The sequence below is a fragment of the Ambystoma mexicanum genome, chromosome 4q (genome assembly GCF_040938575.1).
Source record: "Ambystoma mexicanum isolate Mex_15411 chromosome 4q, UKY_AmexF1_1, whole genome shotgun sequence".
In the NCBI taxonomy this organism is placed as follows: Eukaryota; Metazoa; Chordata; class Amphibia; order Caudata; family Ambystomatidae; genus Ambystoma; species Ambystoma mexicanum.
The window spans coordinates 1005434947-1005456098 of NC_090928.1; the positions used below are offsets into that span (position 1 = coordinate 1005434947).

Genomic DNA, 21152 nt, shown 5'->3' on the forward strand with positions numbered 1-21152 from the left:
CGAGGACGGTGTCCCCTACTTCGATGTTCACCGGCCTGAGATTCCTCTGGATGTTCTCACGTTCATTGCGCTCCCTCCTGGCCTCCAGGGTCTCCTGGTTATCGATGACCGCAGAGGTCTGACCTCCCAGCACCAGTGGTAGGCCCTGTGGGCACTGGCTGAACAAGGATTCAGCTGGAGCCACCCTGGTGGATTGGTGGGGTGTGGCTCGATACACTCGGAGGGTGTATTACCATGGGTAATCCGAAATACCATGTTGAGGGTCTGCATAAAACTGGTGGGTGACGCTGCATTCCTCCATGAATGCTGCAAACCGGTGGCCCTGGAACGGGCAACTATTGTCTGAACACTGTTGTTGCGGAAACCCATGGATGGCGAAGATTTTCTCCAGCGCCTGGATGGTGTGATCGCTGGATGTGGACTCGACCAGTCCACCTCTAGGTAGCGGGAGCACTGATCCATGACGACCAGGAAGTGCATACCCAGCCCGATGGACCCAAAGTCTGCGTGCACTGTGCCCTAGGGCTGGTCGCTCCTGTCCATCGACTCACTGCAGGGCTCCCGAGACACTGGCACATCTGCTTGACACCAGACACACTGTTGCACCTGCTCACCCACTCTTCTTTCTAGGTCCGGGAACCAGACTTTGGCTCTTAGGCGTGCTTTGGTCTTGGCAGTCCCCTGGTGGCCGCTATGAGCGAGCTCTAACACATGGTCCACCAACACCCGCGGAACCACGATCTACATTCCCCTCAGCAGGAGACCCTCTTCGGATGCCGATAGCTTGTGACACACTCGCCACAGCACCTGCAACTCACGCTGCGCCTCTGTCTCTCTTTGGGACACGACCGCCTCGGCACAGTCCCCTCATGTCTGACATGTCTGTACATCACGGGTCCTGGGATGGCGGGACAGATAGTCCGCTGGGTTGTCCGTGCCTGGCCTGTAATGCAGCTTCACCCCATACTCCATGAGGGTCAGCATCCACCTCTCAATCCTCAGGGCGGCTTGGATTATGCCTCTGTCATGATGGGAATCAGGGGCTTGTGGTCTGTGACAACCGACACAGGTTTCCCCAGTATGTAGAGCCTAAAGTGTTTGCAGCCGCACACAATGGCCAGTGCTTCCCTCTCTATCTGGGAATACTGTTGCTCAGTATCGGTGAGAGCCGTGCATACACTATGGGCCGCATCTGCCCTTGAGGGTCCGGCTGAGGAAATACCGCTACCAGTCCCACCGGGCTGGCATTCACGGCCAGTTGGATTCCTTCTTGGGGTCAAAGAACGCCATTGTCTCCACCCCGGTGAGGGCTGCCTTGATTGTGTCAAACGCCTTCTGCTCAACCGCTGACCATGTCCAGGCAGCGTCCTTTTTGGTGAGGGCACGGAGATGTTCCGAGAGGGAGGCCAGGTTCTTGATTAACCTCCCGCAGTAGTTAACCATCCCCAGAAAGCTGCGCACCTAATTGTCTGGTGCTCTGGCCTCTTGAATGTCCTTAACCTTTTGGGGGTCCGGTTCGATCCCTCCAGCGTGAAAGATAAACCCAAAGAATTCAATACTATTTTTCAAGAATTCGCATTTCTCATGATTTAAGGTTAGGCCAAGGTCGTGAATCCTGTCCTATGCTTTCTCCAGCCTGGCCAAATGTTCTCTTTCCGTGGAGGCATATACCAAAATGTCATCACTCAGATTGATCACCCGGCCAGTCCAGCCAAAACACCCCTTATCACATTTTGGAATACTTCTGCGGCTGAGGATATTCCAAAACTCAGCCTCTTGTATTGATACAGACCGTTGTGAGTGGTAAAGGTGGTAATATACCGGGAGTCTGGATGTAGTTCAAGCTGGTAGTAACCTGAACGCAGGTCTAGCTTTGAGAACACCTTGGCACCCTGCAGCTCCCCCACCACATCGTCTAACGTTGGTGTCCGTTGTCGCTCCCTTTTGATGGCCATGTTGGGAAACCTCAAGTCAACGCAGATACGCTTGGCTCCAGGCTGTTTGGGCTTCGCTGCCACAGCAATGGGAGACACCCACGGGGTAGGGCCCTCCACCCTCTCAATGATGTCTAGGTCAATGAGATCCTGAAGCTCTTGTTCCACCTGCGCCCTCAGCTTGAAGGGAATGCGTTGGTGTTTGAACGCTGTCGGCCTCACGGGTTCATCAATGTGGAGGCGTACCAGTTGTCCTTTGAGCTTGCTACACCGTCAAAAAGTCCTGCAAACCGTTCAGTGAGGCCATGGGTGTCTTACTGGTACACAGATAGCACGAAGTACACTATATTCAGAGCTTCAGATGCTGCGCAGCTCAGCAGCGAGTGCAGGCTTACATCGGTCACTAAAAACTTGGCCTTGATGGATTGGTTGGCATGCCTCACTGACGTAGTGCAAACCCCTCGGAGAGGGAGTGGATGATTTCCCCCAAATGAGTATATCTTGGTTTTGGACTCAGCCAACGCTGGTGGTCCTGGCAGTGCCTCATACCGTCGCAAGGCCATCACGCAAACTGACGTGTCAATGAGGACTCAGGTCAGAGTTTCACAAATTTCGACCTCGCACATGGGCTGTCGTGGTTCTTCGCGACGGCATCAATGTTCGAGATGAAGAATACTTCTTCTTCCTCTTCCTCCACAATGTCCAGCTTTTTGAGGTCTTGCTCAACAGCAGCCACGCTCTTCTGCTTGCGCTGGCCCTCGCTGTTCGCCCTGCGTTGGCCCCTAGAGACAGCCACAGGGTTGGCCGCCCGGCACATTCTGTCAAAATGGCCGGCGGTGCTACATCTTCCACACACCCTTAGCTTTGCGGGGCATTCGCCGGAGTGTGGGAGGTCATACCCACACTTTTGACATTGTTGGGGGACCTCGCCCTTCTGCGGTGGCTTGAATTTCTTTTGAGTCCATCTTGGCCGCTGAGTTTGCATTGCGCCCGAAGGCGTACACCTCCTCACTTCTACCGGTCTTAACTGTGGCGTCCATTCTCGAGGCACGACTGTCTGCCAGCTCATATGCTCTCCCCATGTCCAGAATCTGCATCAGAGTGAGCCCTGGCTCACAGAGCACTTGGCTATGCAGTTTTCCTGAACTGCAACCTTGAATGAGCTGATTTCTGTCACGACCCTCAGCCCTGATCCCCACTGGCAAGCCCTTTGGCCAGGTGGAATCAGACTTCGGATCAAAAATAAGGCCTGGCATCCTCTTCACAGACCCTCTTGGGGCCAGTCCTGGCGCCTTTGGCGCCAGGCTCATAAACGGGGAAAAACATCAGCTAAAGGAACTACTTTATTCAGGCTTTCATCCAACTCGGAAGCATCCACATAGCTTGATTTCTAGAGCCAAGCTATGCGGTATAGTGTTTTGGGTGGGGTGGCCTAGGGACTACTTTACCTGGACTACTTTGCAGAGACTATATAAAGCACACCTGAACACGACAGCACTCTTCGCGTTACTTTGCTACTAGCAACGTGACGCTCACTGTGTCCAGCATCTCACGAGCCTGGCAAGATCCGGACCTGCAGAAAACAACAAAGAACATCGTTAGCAGCAGAATCTTACCTGCAATCTCCATCCTTCACTGTTCACAGCTCTGGGCAGCTCCGTGTGGATGGTTCGCCACCCGGATCAAAGGACCTGAGAAAGGAAGAAAGACATCATTAAAGAAGGTAGTAGAGACATTTCAACCATGAATTGCTTAGAGACTTACCTTGCTGGTGGTTGTTCGACCGGTATAACTCCGGAACTCCATCCGCGCTGGGAGCACACCGCGACCTACAAAAAGTGAAAACACAGGTCAGTGAAGACAATATATCGCTGCGCAAAGCGTCTACTTACCGCATCATAGCGCTATTGTGCGCCATCATTTACCGGCGAGAACCGGCCTACGCAGTTCGCCAAGCGGACTCTCCATGCACCTAAGGGAGATTAAAAAAAAAGAGACATAATCGAACAGAGAAAATGCATGCAAGAATAACAACTCCATAAACTGCAATAAGACCTACCTGAAAGACATTGCTTGGGCCGCTGTCAGTGAAGTAACTGGACCGCACGCGCCCACGAAAGACAACGCGCCCCCTGCCCAGAAAGCAGGATGGAGAGCCCACCAACTTCGATAACAAGGTGAGAAGAGAACCCGGAGGGGCTGAAATCACAAGGGAGGCAGGAAGGCTTACCTTGGCTGTCCAGTCCTAAACATAGTCTTCATTTCCAGGTGGAATTCCACCGAGAACCGCACCAGGGAATCTTCGAAAGGGCACCAACGACCAACTGGCTGGGTGGCGTCCCCGTGGATACCAGGTGAGCGTAACAATTTCTCACCATGCCTTCCTCATTCTCCCACTGGCACATGCTTGTCAGGTGTCTCAGCCTCCCGCAGAAACTGTCCAGTGACTCATCCTGCTGCTTCTCCCCACACATCACAAAGCGGTCAAAGTCCAGGTTGGCCAATGGAAGAAAGTATTCCTTGAGGGCATCTTTTGGCAGCTTGGTACGTGGCTGCCGGAGGGTTCAGTGATTCGTATATCCGATGGAACCAGCAGCATACAGTAGGGTAGCTACCTTTGCATCATCCTCTGTCTCACCGGTGGCCTTAAAGTACATCTTGAGCTTCTTAACCCACAGCAGCCACTTGGGGCCCAGCTTCAAAGGAGGTCCAGACATGTCAAACTCTGGCATGGGTTCCAGCGTGTCGAGGTGCAGGTCTGACAGGGGGCAGCGCCCCTAGAACAGGTGGTGCCACCACCCCTTGACCATCATCGTTGTCGGCCATGGCTGCTGACCGCACATGCACCTCCCACTTGACAGAGGCCGCAAGTCAGCACCAGCACTGTAGTTGTCCGCACAGGTCCAGTGTGAGGCATGTGTACCCTTCAACAGGATGTCCCAGGGCGGTGGTGCCAGAAAAATCGACCCCAGATGAGTCCAGTGAAAACACACAGATCTCCAGCAGAGGTGGGTAAGGATGGGAACACAGTTTAAGGCCAGAGGAACACCAGGAAGACAGCAACACCCAAAATGGCCACCAAGCAGCAGAATGTACTTGAAAGTGGGTGCCCTAACTGACCCAACGCTCCAAAACTGACCAAAATGGTGCACAACGTCCATAGAAACACAGCCAGTAGCAGATCAGAGCTTTGAGTGTTCCAAAAATTATCAAACATCCAAAACGTCCACCCCACAGCAGGATTTTCCTGAAGATAGCTGCACAAGTAGACCAAATCTTCACAATTGTTCACAAATGTCCATAATCATAAATATAGGCACAGCCATTAGTAGAAAATAGCTATGAGGGTTCCTAAAATTGCCAGTACATCGCACAAGCACCCTGTGAGGGGCCGCTACCGTAGTAGTCCACAAAATGGCGGCCGCACGTGCATCTATCGGGTGACACGACTAGAGAGCGCCAAGAACAAGGCTCTGGAATCGATCGCTCGATCCCGAAATTCCCTCCCCACTCCGGCTTGTCCTTGTCACCTGTGTTGAATAGGCCAAGTTCTCCTCCATATCTATGTCCCCCACCCCCTGTACCTTGTAAGAACACACTGATACAGGTCTGCATGCTACGGAGTCCCGACCGCAACTGATGGCACAGGCTCCCTTTATTCTACAGCGCATGCGCAGCCTTGTTCCAGCCCGTGCATGTGCGCTTCACTTCGTAACATGCAGGGGATGGCCATGTACGGCAAGGCTGTGATGCAAAGGGTTACCTCGGGCGGCAGCTTGACAGCAGCACCAAAAGGACGAAGTGTCTGGAGCATGCAGAGTCCGGTGGACGAAAGAGGATGGTGTTGGGTCATATGACCGTTTGCGCTGGAAATGTGGTTCCTTCAGGCATCTGTAAACTGCGGCGCAGGGGAGTGTGCAGCAAAGCAACTGGAAACATAGGCACCTTGGGCTGCAGCGTGACAGCAGCAGGTAGAGTTCAGTGGTAGACTTCATTTGGAGGTTGAATAGAAGGAATCACAGTGGTCCAAGTTACATACTTGGGGTGCAGCATCAGTAGTCTGTCAGTCTTTGTCACAAAACTGCTAGAGACTGCCTGCACTGCATGGCAGGCTTCAGATAGGACAGCTCCCAGCTCAGGAGTTTTATGGTCCGCGCAGTAGAGCACACCCCCACAAGAAGAGCAGAACCTAATAAAGAGCATGTGCTGGAAACATTGTATTGGAATGTGCAAATGCCTACCAATCAATAAATAAACCTCTTGTTCTATTAATGGGTGAACTGTAGCATCACCACTTCACAACTGGATAAAAGGACTGGGGGACACCCCAAGCTAGTGGACGCTGTACCCAAAGAAGATATATGGAGGATCCCCAGACCACCCCAACTGGGTCTCCACAATAAGGCAGGAAGCGGTCGTATGAGCATACCCACACCCACGAACAGCAATAACATGTATGGAAAGACTTTGTAATATTGATACAATCCTCCTAGAAAGCCTATCCAGCTCGCCAGCCAGACCCAAAGCCCTACTGTCAGAACTAATGCCTTTCTCTTTAAATGAACTAAGTTACAGCATTCTGAATTCACTGCCTAGTGGAGAAACACTATGTATCTGCTAATGGAGAAAAACATTCAGTATGTGCATCAGATTAGTGCAGACCACTGGAGTTCCACAGATACAAAGTTGCGTTCAAGTGAAATTCTACCTACTTGTGATGCTCATGTGGGGTACATGGCAAGCGTACTCTGTTCTCTCACTCACACCAGAGATTGGAATGTTGCAATTTATCAGCAACAGGAGAATTGCACTGACGCCAAACCGCTTACCTTGCTTACCAAAGTGTTTTCTGACTTTTGATTTACATACTTCAAAAATAAAAATGGGGTGTCCGTTCGAAGCAAACAATTTCAGCAGGACTCCAAAGGTGAGGGTAGGAAACCTAAAACATGTCCAGGACAGTTCTGGAATCCAGAATTGCCCCAGCCCTTAATGTAAGTGCAGGCCATTTCCATTTAAACCAACATGGTGAGGTACATAGCAAGCATGCACTGTTCTCTCATTCCAGTCATTTTCACAATAGTTTTCTTTAGCACCACATATAAGGCAGTGAGACTAGAATATAAAATCCAGCTGGCTCAGTTAAAGGGGGTGGGTTGTTCGTGAAGTAGCTGGAGGACGGGTTTTGGAGGAGAGCTGGAGGTCTACTGAGAAGAGAGCTTTGGCGGGATAGTTGGAGATTGGAGGGTGGAACGTTACCTTCGAGGATCATTGTTACCATTTAGAGAGAGAGTTATGTTATTGAGAAGGTTAGAGAGAGTGTATTAAGGTTTGAAGGAGACTTGGGGTCTCATTACAAGTTTGGTGGTATCTCTGCAGTAAATCTGTCGAGATACCACCAAACAGAATTACTGTTACTGCCACTTGGTCTGCCGGAATTACTGCCAGGTTACAAGTGGTGGGAGGCCGTGTTAGTCCCCTTTTATTGGAGTCATAGGACTCCATGGGGAGTTCAGCAAAATTACTGCCGGTTGTAATTCAGCCGATTTTCGATTTTTCGGCAGATTTACATCCAGCATTTAACTGGAGGTGAATCCTTCTCCTCTCCACCATACTCATAGTCAGGCGGTGTGGTAATGGAATTACTGCCACATTTTTACCTTACTGCCCACATTGTAATGAGACCGGTGGTACCATTTGTAGAGAGGGGTATTGAGGAGGTTGGAATGCAAGTGTTATCTGGAGAAGAGGAGTCGAGGAGTGGGAGGAACAGAGAGCAAACATTGTCTGAGCCGGAGGATACAGAAGAGTTAGTAAAGATAGAGTTGCAACACCTGAGGAGGTGTGATGAGAGTAGCCGGAGATAAAAGGGAAACGCAGGCAGACCAGGTCTGTTCAGAGCAAACATCAGAGGTGGGAGGAGGTATGAGATGATGTAATCAATCGGAAGTACAGGGAGGCTGTCGCAAGTGCAACCAGAAAGAGTGTGTCCCGGGAAGTGAAACCCTACAATGGGTAGGTGGTCAGGTGACAGCACACTTTCCAAGCCAATCCCTAAAAACCTGGCAGAGTTCACCTGTGTTGAGAAAGATCCATGTTTGGCTCAGATTTCTGGAAGGGAATTTCAGATTTTAGCCTTGCAGTCACCATAGTATGGACTTGGTGAAAGAGGCTTTTGGGAACCCCCTACAACCTACAACCCAAAGACAAGGGTGTTCTAGTAAACAGAAGACAGAGGCCAAAACGATCCCAAATCAGGTACTTTGTAAGATACATTTTCTCTGATCATGGTCTGTTATTGGAGAATCCTTCTCTTTATATTGTATAAACAAATACTACTGCCTTGATAATTATGTCCTAGTGTCAGCCTTTTTGCTATTCTTATTCGCGCTGCCTGGAACAGCTGCAAGACTGAACCTAACAAACATCAGAATTATCTGCCCTCAACTCACCTACCACTTTGCCAAAACTCTCATCACTGCTGTTGTTTTAAGCAGATCTGATTTCTGTTGCAAACTCCTTGTCTAAACCAAGATCTGAACTTTGATACTGAAACTCACTTTAACTCTCCTACCATACATCAACCCACTGCCTTCACAGTGTCTGACTCTTGATCCCTTCTAGGATTTCACCTTTCTTCTTCAAATCTTTAATTTGTATTGCTTACCCAATCTGGCTACCTCTATTTCCCGATATTGAACACCCCACACTCTTCGCTTTAATGCCCTACTTAACCTCACTGCTCCCAACTCAATCTGTACTGCTTCCTGCTTCCTATTCTTACCCCTTTTTGCCTTCTACAACTGGAACTGTCTTCCTCCCAAAATCAAGGACATCACCACTATAAAATCATTGAAATCTGCAGTCAAACAGCACTGCCTCATTTTTGATTGTACACCGACACTTCCAATCTCACTATCTCTCCCCCTGAACATCCTTCTCCCAACTGTTCTTAAGAATTGTAACTCATGTACGTTGGCTCATGTAGGCATCTTCATCTACCACAGGTTGAGCCCCTTTTATCCGGACTTGGATTGGCTGTCTGGTCAACACTTGCGAGTAGGATTGGGCCCCATGGTTTGTCAACCAGGTCATGGCTTTGGGATTAGTTTTTCCTTCTTTGCTCCTTCATCCGTCTCCTTGATGGTGTCTTCTGATTCCCAGCTCCCACAGCCTCACAATCTCTGGACCTCCTCTCAACGTGACATGAGAGATCACCAATCATGATGCCCCACAAAAAGATCCAGTTCCCTGGCCAAGACCAGACTGCTGACCAATGCCAGGAAACCACCATCTCTTTACAGAACATCTGATAGATTGTACCAGCAGCAAGTACCATCCTCTGGCCTGCCACTACTAGTCCAATTAGCAGTTGCCACAGGCCAAGGTGGTCAGTACGTCTTCATTATGCCGGGCCCATCTCCTAGAAAATACCCTCAATGTCTCCCCAGTTCTGATCCCGGCAAGACTGCACTTTCTCAGTTCTACAAACCTCAAATTTGGCCTCTGTGAGGCATCGGGAATGAAACTCAGACACAATTGAGTCATGTTTTTGCTCAGATTTTTACTGAAATAAAAAGTGTTTGGGAAAATACCTCTCTGACCCTGCTCTAATATAGGTTTCTCTACCTAAACCAAAAACTAAGGATCCGTGTGTGTCAGAATGTCCAAAACAAAACTGTCCCATGTCCAAAGTTCTATTCTGACCCTCACACTCTAATAAACTAAATTCTAAGGTGAGAATGGTAATGTCTTTGGCCAGGGGTGATTTAGGAAAGTGTTCAAAAAGGAATAATAAATAACTCCAACACAAATGTTCAAGGATAAGGATCCTTGCTCCGGAGGGTGGCTCCCTTCCCCTGGATTCTTCTTTACTTTCTGATATTTTCACAAGTAGCTGTTCCTGTGCCTTTCTTGTCCAGCAACAACACGGATACACAAAACTGCCTGGTTTTCTACTTTTGTCTCTTTTAGGATACCTGGTATACTCTCCTGCCAGGTTTGTGTTCCTTCTCTTCTGGTTAATACAATCCTTTTCCTAGTGCTGATGTATTCTTCTCAGGACTTCTTTAACATCTATACTTTCATGTAACTGCCTGGTATACTTTCCTGCCAGGGCTTCTTGTAATCAAACACTTGTAACTGCCTGGTATACTCTCCCCACTGTTGTGTCCTCAGTTATGGCACATGTTCTTTGAAACGTATTGTCTGCTGGCAGTTGTAGTCTATTATTTAATGATTATCCACTTCACACTTCAACAAGCGTTCATTATTCCCTTAGCTCACAACATGGCTGTCCAATCCTGAGCATTGTATCAAAGCGAATGATAACTTCACTCAACTCAATGGTCCTGAAGATGATGGCATCAACCATTTAAGTCATCAAAACCGGTCGACCCCCTTCTGCTTTGATTTTCTTGAAGCAGCAGGGATACGGCTTTTTAAAAAATCTAATACCGGCCTAATGGCTGATAAATCGACCCCCACATATAATGCTCCTTTCTTGCGATGTACAAGAGATTTAAGACAGCAGATACTAGCTATCACACATTTACTGAACACACTACTTGGTGGGTTAATACAAAGGACTCTACATCCATACGAAATTCCCTCTGAAATGTTCAGAATGTGTAAAAATTTGACAGAGCCAGTAATTTCTCCCTTGGTATGGGACATCTTGTTTTTTAACTATTGACCCCAATAGTATAGGTTTTTGATTAGAGGCACAGTCCTCTTTCCTTTTAGATAGGTGTTGCACCATTGCCGATCTAGGGACAGTGCTTCCTGACGGGGACAGGGTGTGCTTCTACCTAGGGACAGTGTTAGTGGTTCTTGTGATTTGTTTCCGACAACAAATAAGTTTGTACTTGATTGTGCTCCAATCCATTCCTGTGTGTTAAGACATGGTATACTCTCCAGCCTGGGCTTCTTGCAATCATACACTTGTAGCTGCCTGGCACACTCTCTTGCCAGGATATCTTCTTATACAGGTTTTGTGCCCTCTTCCAGGCTTGCACGTTTACTTTTATAATGTGTCTGCTTGATATATTATCCTGTCTGGGTTTCCCATATACTTGCATTGTATACACTGACAAACTTGAAAGGTTTTCACTAGCAGCTCTTTTGCTCTTTCTCTCTCAGCTTCTTTATTCACAATTATTTGCATTCGGTGTAACTGCTGATATGTCCTGGTGTCCCCGCTGTCTCTGTGTGGACTCACAAGTTCTTGTTGGCGTTCCTGGTTTCTCCCACAGCCAGCCAGTGACAGCCTTTTGGTACTTTCTTTCTCGCACTACTTTCTCTCGGCTTTCCTGTATCTCGTGGCTCTTGCTGGGCTTGTCTACTTCGTTGTAGGCTCCGGTGAGTTAGATTTTTTTTATTTTATTTTTTGCTAGCGCCCAGACCGAGAGGTATCACAGCGCTAAGGTACATAGTTACGACTTGATGGAAAACAGTAAGGTAAATACATTACAGTATAGAATGTGCATCATACAGGGTATAGTAGTTGCGTTACGTCAAAGAACGTGAGTTAGGTTCACAGTAGGTAGGGCAGTCCGTGTTACTACAGATATTTGTTAAACCGTGAGGTTTCAATTTCTTACAGAAGAGTGCATAGGAAAGTTTGTCTTGGATCTGCTTAGGGAGGGTGTTCTAGAGAGTGGGGGCGATTTAGGCTGAAGCAGGAGCCCCAAGCTCTCTTTTTGGCAAATCTGGGTATGTTCAAGGCTAATGTGGTGGAAGAGCGTAGATTGTGCTGCTTATGTTTCTTGGTGATAAGGTTGGTGAGGTAAGGGGGGGCAGTGTGTGTAAGCAACAGTGGGTGATGGCGAGGAGTTTGAAATCGATGCTGGCTACGATGGGAAGCCAGTGAGCGTCCCATCTTTTGTGAGAGGTGTGGTCGGCCCGCTTTAAGCCCCGTACTGCTCTTAGGTCATTGTTTTGGAGCAGTTGGAGTTAATTGATGTTTTTGGTGGAGGTTCCTGCTAGGATAGCATTGCAGTAGTCTAATTTGCTACCTATGATGTTTCTGGCAAGGCTTAGACAGTTGTTAGAGGTAAGGAATCTCCTAGAAAGGTTTATACATTTGGTAGAATAGGCTGCAGAGGAAGTAACAGCTTTGACATGTTTTTGCATGTTTAGTTCAGCGTCCAGGTAAACACCTAGTGTTTTTACATGGGCGGAGACAGGGATGGTATTACCGTCAATGCAAAAGGAAGAGAAGGCAGGGCTGAGGAGTTTGAGGCGATGGGGGGCGCCCACAATAAGGAGCTCTGTTTTTTACATCATTCAGGCAGAGATGATGGGTAGCCATCCAGGCCTGTATGATGCTGAAGACGTGATTGATGTTGATAGAGTCTCAGTCATGGTTGTCAGTGATTTTGAGGAGGACCTGCGCATCATCGGCAAAGTTGGTATATGGGATCTTGAGGCTGTCTAGGTGGTCAAAGAGGGGTTTGGTATGCATATTATAGAGGATGGGGCAGAGGCAGGACCCCTGTGGGACACCGTAGGAGACCGGTATGGGGTCAGCAGATTCGGGGCCTGCAAAGACCCTGGTGGAACAGCCAGATAGAAAGGATTGGATCCATAAGGTGGCTTCAGGTGCGAGGTGAAAGTGGTGGTGAGGTGTGTGCAGAGGATTTTGTGGTCTACTTGTTTGAAAACTGCAGAGATATCTAGCAGTAGGAGGCTAGCGAGCTTGCCGTTGTCTCTAATGAGGTCAAGGAGAGCAGATTCAGTGTTGTGTCTGGATCTGAAGCCTAATTGGCGGGTACCTATTAGTTATGGCTTTCAAGATGTGATTGTGGCTATGAGTAGGCAGTGCGGTCTAGGATTTTGAGGAAGTATGGAACGTTGGTGATGGGGAGGTAGTTGGTTGGGGTGGTAGGGTCTAGAGTGGGTTTCTTCAGAAGAGGCTTGACCCATGCTTCTTTGATGGCAGTAGGGATTGAGTTGGACTTGAAAGATGCGTTCATAAAGCTAGCTATGGATAGGGATCAGGGGTTCTGCACGCATTTTGACAATGTGGGCTGGGCAGATGTCACAAACACATTTGGAAGCTGAATGGTAGGGAGGACTTCAGGAGGGGAGACAGCAAAGAATTGAAATTGGGGAGGAGGGGTTGCGTTTGTGGAAGTGGCTGTGGGGGCGGGCTAGCAGAGGTGGTAAAAGGGATTTTTTGTTTATAGCTTTATCCCTTAGCGTCCGAGTTTTGGTGTCCAGGGAGGATTGGATGAGTGTACCATGGTTTGTCTTTTGGGAAGTTGTTAGAAGGATGTACTGGGTATTCAAGCTCTCAAAGAGTTCTTTGGTGTCTGAGCTTGCGTCAGAGATTCAGGTGAGGACGATGGCTAGTTTATAGATGTCGGCTGAGCACTGGAAGGTTGCTTTGTTGGCAGGAGTAGGGTTTTTTTCTCCACAGATTTTCAAGGGTGCGTTTCTTTTTCCGGAGGAAGGCAAGTTCTTCAGTGAACCAGTTTTGGGTTTTATTTTTTTACGGGAGGTGGTTTTGAAGGGTGCGTGTTCGTCAAGTGCAGAGTGTAATTGTAGGATGCTAGGATGATTCGGGGGGGGGAGAATTGATCGGGACTGAATTGGGAGGCTAGGATGGAGGGGGGTCATCAGCTTGACTCTGAGCTTGCAGGTGTGTCTGGTGGTGATGCGACAGGGTTCGCTGGAGGTAGGGGTGTTTTTGGTGGTGGTGATGAAGGTGAAAGGGATCAATGAGTGATCAGACCAAGGAATGGGGAAAGGGGGGATACTTGGAGGGTAGTGTTAAATTGGAGTACCCAGTCGAGTGTTCTTCCTTTTTCGTAGGTTGGTGAGTGGACTAGCTGGGTGAAATTCATCTCATCAAGGGTGTATGCGAGGGCAGATGCCTTGTTGCCCTGTGGTCGGAGGGGTCATTGTGGCCTAAATTGAAGTCTCCTAGGAGGATAAATTTGGTGTTAGGCTTAAGGAATGGGGAGATGAGGAGGGGGAAGTCCGTTTCTGGATTACCAGACTGGAAGGGTTGGCGATGGAGGAGAAGTAGGTTAATTGTAGTTTGGAGGGAGGATTCCAGTTTGGCCTGAAGGATTTCGTAACCTGGTAGTTGCTGCAAACGTGAGGCTCTGAGGGGATGGTGGATTTGTGTATGAGGGCTACACCACACCCTAGGCCATCTAGATGGTCGACTTGTAGGATGGAATATCCAGTGGGTACGGCAAGAGAGAGGAGGGGTCCGGCAGCATTGTGTAGCCAAGTTTCAGTTAGGGCTAATAGGTCTAAGTTTGATACTAGTAGGAAGTTGTGAATGTTCGGGGCATGAGTGCAGATGGAGCGCGCATTAATCAAATCACAGGCGAGAGTATTGGAAGGGGTGGGGGTGTGTGGAGGGGGTATGTTAGGGGGTAGTGGGGGGCTAGTAGGCATGTTAGAGGGTGATGTAAAACGGTGGCTACTGTGTAGCAGGGCAGAGCGAATGCAAGATGTTGGGGGGGGTCTAGTGTTGTGGAGGGGGTGGCTGAGTGTTTGCACTTAGATTGGGGAAGGCTGGGTGGGTACGAGGAGGTATCTAACTTGGAGCTGGTGTTGCTGGGAGGTTTGCATGAACGATTAGCCGGTTGGTTGAATGTAGATGGGCTTGTGTGCTGTCTGGTGCTGTTTGACACCTGGGAACGTCCAGGAGTCTTTTGTCGGCTCCTAGCATTCCAGCATCGTGTTCTCTTCCCATGGCAGCTTCTTTCTTCTTGGCTTTCCAGCCTGTCTGCTCCACAGTACTGGTCCCAGCCTTTCAGTCTCTCGGGCCACATGAAGAGGCACATCTCTCTTCTGCCAGCAGCCACATGGCCTCTCTGCTTCTGCTCTTTAAATTCCTTGGCCACCGATATCTGCGCCCAACAACTTGAGCGCTCCTTGTGCTTGTGGCCTCCTTCACTTTGCAATACTCGGTTCCTCTTCCTCGTCCCAGTATTTTGGTAGTTATGGGAAAAAAAGTCCATTCTTGACAATTTGCACGATAAACGCGGGTGAGTATTCTTAATGGTTTTCAAGGGCCAGTCAGTCCTGGATGATTTGTATGTGGAATCTGAGAAGGTGTTTTAATGAGTTGCACAAGGCAGACCAGAGTTTGAAGGTTGGCCTATGGGTCTTGGCAAAAGGCTTTCAATACCCTTCATAGGTGGACGAGGAGACGTATGACAATATGCCATGAGGTCATCGGGTGTGGGAGGGTTATCCTCAAGGGAAAATGGCGAATACCATATCTCGTCTGATGAAGTCATGATGTCTCCCTGGAGGTTGTCTTCCCACTATGTGATCCACCCTCATACAGCCGCCTCCAGGGTCAGGATCATGTAGCAGCTACTGTCTCCTGGCTACGGGGAGGAGGTCACCACCAGGAAAACAGTAATGACTTGGATTCTTCACAGATCTCTGAGTGACTAGACCTTGATCCAGATTACTACCACTAAAAGTAAGGTTAGAGCTCTAGAAGGGACCTATCCAAGGCCCAGATAGTACAATGGTCCAAGCCCACAGGTCAGAGAATTCTTCCTGAGGTTAGAAACAGGGACCATAGAGAGCTTTAGGGGAATAGCCCCATGGGCTGTCCAAGAGTGCAGCCGGCGACCAATACCAGTTGGCACAGAAAGCCCCATACCTGTGGGAAAACGGATCATTACGCACACGCTTGCACAGAGAAATAGTCAGAAGAGGTCATTGATCTAAGCTACTTCTACCTAGCAGTTAGCCAGTGAACACAAGGATTTGTGCAAAGAGTCAAGAGAGCCAGAGGAGGACCCCAAAAGCCACTTAGAAATGCTGGCTCAAGAAACCTGGGACAAAGACAACTATGTTCTACTTGACCACAAGGGGCAAAAGGTGGCAGCCCTCTTAGAGTCCTCAAGTCAGCAACTGGCCATTCAGGCTGATCTCCTCTTCCCAGAACAACAATTAGCCAACCGCTTTGTGCCCGTCACAAGTGTTCACAATGTCCAAGAGACCTACAGTAATGTACAGGTGAATGTGGAAGTTGAGAGAGAACATGCCCATGTATAGGCCCCCATGATGCCTTCCCTCGCCTGAAAGAAATCACCCTCGGGCAGCATTTTACGGTCCCCCCTAGAAGATCGACAAGGCCCAGAAAAAGTTAATAGCCACACTAGTCTGCAAAATGTCTGACAGAACACTACTGGAGGCATGCCAACTTGGGTGGTTGGACAGTGGTGCACTATACAAATGAATGACAACAGGATTTTATGGAGGAAACTCCAAGCGAGACCAGGTAAGGGTTTCCCCTGGACGATCTAGCTCAAGGGAGAGCTTCATGGAAGAGGGCAAGGTATGTGATGCAGTCCCATGCTTGAAGCTTTGGAATGGAAATTATTTGACCTTGGGGGACCACAACCATCAACAGTCTGTGATGCAGTTCCTGGAGGAGGAGGAATATTGCAAATCTCCCAGCATCACCTGCCCATCCTTACATTCATGTGTATGAGCTGAATCTGGTAACTGTAAAACGCATTTTCAGCTGGGGAATCATTTTTCTTATGTAAAGAGCAGGGCAGATTGGGGGAAGTGTCAAGCTGCCTGTGGAATCCCACTGCAATGCATGGGCATGCTATGGGTATCTGCAAGCACACAATACATCTAGGAAAGCCTGGTTTATTGAATGTAACATGGTTTATGAGTGCTGCACACAGATTGAATTGTGCAATCCACTCACAGAGTCCTGTGCATGTCAGAACATCAAATTCCTATTGAGAAACATAGAGCAGACATGGTAGCCTGCACAAGCACTTGCAGCAACGCAGCCTGCCCACGGTTTGAAGATATCCTGACAACATCGACAACAGCCAAGGAAGACCAAACAGCAAAGAGTGTGAGTGTTTTCAAACAGGAAGGTAGACCTGATTAAGAGGGAGAGAAATGAAAGAGGTCCCCAGACCTACAAACAATTGGTGTAGTTTGATATGCTACTACCCATCCCATCATACCCCAGTCAAAACCTATTCCTGGTTGGTTGATTTGATCTAGAAATACCTTCTAAAAGTGAAGACGTGTTTGTGTTTGACCTGACTGTTGATCGCTCGGCTATGACAAAGGACATTGGCTGTATTACTCCTCTATGGTCATAGTGAAGCTATGCTGCTAGAACTGAGTACATGAGGCCTTAAGGCTTGTATTCTCAGGCTTAGCAGCCTCATGCATCTTTTATATTGGCATATGCCAAGGTAAAATTCTACTTTGCTCTGTGGTTGCATTTGGCCAGATGTGAACATATGATTGTTGTACCTGGATGCTAGAGTCTGTAGAAGGATACATGCATCTGTACTTGGAGTATGAGATTGTACTGACAAATGGAGGTCAACAGGGACATGGTACAGGTTACAACCAGCCTCCTGCTGAGCATTCAATGGCTGTTTGTGAGAATATAGTAATTGTACCTGGGCATAGAAGGTGTTATTGGACACATCTGACTGTGTATATATATATCAGCACTTGGCATATGAACTGTATTGGAAAATAAAGACTTAGTATCTGCATAATATGCTATGACTAGTATATGGCTGTTTACATAAATCTATACTTGGCATAGGGCAGTAACTGGGTAAGCAGTACTGTACTGTGCACTTGAGGGTTTATGGGCCCGGGCATAAGATGTTTATAACTCTGCATATGATGGGACTGGGTGTGGCTGACATCATCTTGCATTTGATTGCTTGGTAAATGAGGATGCCCTTGGCATAAGATTGTAGTACCTAAAGAAATGTGGAAAACCTGGCCAGCTGAGGCTGGGCCTTGGTACGAGCAGCTGACACTTATATTTGCTGGTCTTGCGGTAAAGATGCAGATTCAGCGCTGCAAAGGGCGGCGCACCTACCAGTTGCAGGAGTGATGTGAAAAGGGGAAGGGGCATCCCTGGAAGGAGGGGGGGGGGTCATCAGTGACAGCTGCAATGTATAAATGATGTGCCGTGTGCGCAGGTTCAGCTAGAGAAGCCCGTGGGGAAGAGCAGGCTGGGTGGCACCCAAGGGGGATAGGTCTCCGGGGGAAAGGGTAGAAGGGGTAGTACAGTATAATATGAACCACAGAACAGCCATTTTGGAAAATGACCTTCAGATAAATAAACCTCTTGTCCTTGCGCACCCACAGGCCCTGTATTTTGGGAACACATGCATTTCTTGTGTGCTCTGCCACAGCAGTGTGCTGGAGAAATGTTGCAAGCTGACCATTCCCAGGAGACTTTAGTTACTGGGAAATGGGTTCAGCTGATACTTTTGAGGTCAGCAAGCCAGGCACCTGGGCATTCTCTGGGAAACTAAGGATTTCAACTAGAAAATTAGAGACAAATAGGAGTACAATCACGGTGGGGTAAGCAGTTTCAAATCCCACATGGCGACATTTGATTGTGGTGTGTTATTTTATGTTATGGTAAGTAAGCATTTTTTATTATAGTGCATTATTCACCATTTGATTGGCGTCTTAACAGTGTCACTGATCACTGTTGGCAAGACACAGTTCTTCTGAGTTGGGTTGACTTTATGAAGGTTCTTCCTTCGCAGTGGTACATTAAATAGCTTTCAATCTGTTTCAGTAAAGTTCTTTGTTTTCTTCCTTTTACAACTTAAGTTTTTTGTTGTTCTTAAGTGAGGCAATTTCCTGTAATGGGATCAGGAGTAAAAGAAATGTGATGCCACTGATCAAAAGATTTCATGTTCCTTCCTCAGGTGTCATCGGTTAAAAGGGTGCGTGATGTCACTTCTGTTAAAACTGGCATTTTGAAAATTGATTTTATGGGTGCGCTCTTTTGCTGCCAATTAGGCGAGTTGTCAAGTGTTCTCATATATTTGATATTTATTTTATTGGGTATTTATTGTTGAGTTTTTTCAAATGCAAAAGCTGAACATAGTTGACCTTAAAAGTGATGCAAAAGATCTTGCACATGTTACGCACACAAAATGTATTTAAATAAATCTTTTACAATAACTGTTTTTTCTACAGGACCTTTCGGGGAAAGAGATGATCAGCAGGTTTTTATCCAAAAAGTTGTGCCGGTGACTAACAAGCTCTTCGTTAGACTGTCTTCCAGTGGGAAAAGGTATTCTTCACAGTGCTGATCAGACTGCTCTATATATCCATGCCAGTCTCTTCCCGCAGTTAGAGTGCAGATGTGGTAGACCGCAGGTGTAAAATGAGAAGATAAAGGATCGGATCATGTAGTCATTGAAATGCAAAATTAAGTTTATTTAAAATGATTATAGATTTAAACCCTGCATTCTGCGGTGGGATTGTGTGGTAACGGCCCTCTATCCCGAGCCAAGGTAGTCCTGAGCAAAGAATTTTTGTCTCGTAGACCATTTATTGAAGCTGTTGGACAGTACACCAAACTCTACAGTACCCAGAATTTCCCAGTTCTGCTAAAAGTGATCGAAATCATTGTATTTAATCAAATGCTTAAGTGCTGAGCTTCCCTTAAGACATTAGTCTTCTGAGTGACTCTTGGATTCTTGATTTTGTTTTGCTTGTTAGAAGTTTTTGAATTGTAATTGACCTTGTTGACAAGTTCTTTGGATATGGTGCATATGCTACCACTGTGGCTTTCTTCTGCTGTTGTTGCTTGTCCGAGTCTGCATAATGGGGTCCACGTCTGAGATGTCAGATCTGAGTCTGTTGTTGGAAATAGGAGGGTATTGGGTAAAGTTAGACAGCAGGTGAAATGGGTACGGCAGGAAGATGGCGGGCAGTGATAGTATAGATGCATGACGGATACAAAAGGAAGCAAGAAAGCCATACTGCGCTAGATGGTTTGGAGAACTATGAAGTTCTTTATGCAGTAGTCTTAGGAGTGAGTATTTTTGTGTGATAGGCTCAATTTGTGCTTGAGCATTGCCATGAAGTATGGTAGTGTGATGTAAAGATGGGTATGAAATCCTTTTCTCATATTCCACCAGGTGGCAGGACGTATGCCCTGTAGAGCAGCTACATCGAGAGTTGACTACATGAGGAGAATGTAGGTTTAAGGAGATGAGGCACTGATGCATTATATGAGAGCATGATGACTTGGATTACCAGATAATCTAATCAAAATGTTGTCAAATCTGCATTCTGGTACCTTAACTTTCAGATGAATTAACATGTCTGCTTTTATGAGCTATACCTTATTGTCAAAACCTGTTCAGCTGATGCAGGAGGGAATGCAAATTCACACTGACCTGGATAGCATTCTTCCATCATACATCCCACTCTATAAATCATATATAGTGTAGTCTGTGTGCCATTGGCACAACTTTAATTATACTACTGGGAGTCGATTATGTGGTATTCATCTACATTATACTGCCATTGTGGAGCTACCCTTTTTATTTGTCAATTGAAACAAATTTTGGTATTAAATGAAAGTGGCTGGAACATCTTGAGCGTCTGAGGTTTTTCTTTAAATAAGTGCCTAACCATACTGTATAGTTCAATTCTAGAAACATTTCTACAATGAGTGGTATGGCAAAGTGCGTTCATCACACCACACTAAAAATGAAATAGCTGGGGGCGTGGCTCGGAGCTGCCGTGATCGGCATGTCTTCCTAGGAGCGCCTGCCTGGCCCAATGCGTTGCGCAATAAAAATGCCGTTTCCAGACCCCGTTGGAGCCCGCAATTGAAACATCTGCTGGGTGAACCTCGGCTGCGGCGACCGCGTGAGTGGGTCCCGGATCTGATGCCGATCCATTCTGTTGTGGACCGTTTCCACACCGGGGCCCGCCCGGCGAGAAGATGGCCGCTGCAGCCCCAAGGCCTAAGGAACTTCCATGAGGGGGAGGGGCAGGCATGTTAACGCTGCCAAAGCTGCCAAACAGCGATAGCCCGCCGCCGGCACTGCTACAGGCTACACCGGCACCCCGACGAGGGACCCTGCACCCGGGTGCACAACGCTTCGTTCCAGCTCCCCTCTCGGCTGACCCCCATGGCTAAACGCTGGAGGATCCCCAGCACACACCGTAGCTCCGCCGATCAGGATCCGCTACTCTGGTGCCTCCCACTCCCCTCCACCCACCGGTTCCGGTGTGCCTCCCTCTCAACAACGCTGACTCCTGGACTGAGCCCGAAGTGGAATCAGAGTCAGAGGAAACCAGTCGGCCCCCGTCCGGATCTCCCCAGAGGCGATACAACACCAGCTGCAGCCCGCCCATTGCCCCGGAGAGCCGGCGCTAATCTGAAGCGGGGCACTACGCCCCTCCCCG

General features: G+C 48.0%; 1 protein-coding gene across 3 annotated transcripts in view; it reads left to right on the forward strand.

Moving 5' to 3' along the window:
• KCTD3 (potassium channel tetramerization domain containing 3) overlaps positions 1 to 21152 on the forward strand; it is a 529442-nt gene that overhangs the window by 447701 nt on the left and 60589 nt on the right. For all 3 annotated transcript variants that reach the window (XM_069608570.1, XM_069608569.1, XM_069608571.1), the window contains one exon: positions 18921 to 19017. In XM_069608570.1, coding sequence (XP_069464671.1) covers positions 18921 to 19017 — 97 coding nt within the window. The remainder of the gene's footprint in view (positions 1 to 18920; positions 19018 to 21152) is intronic.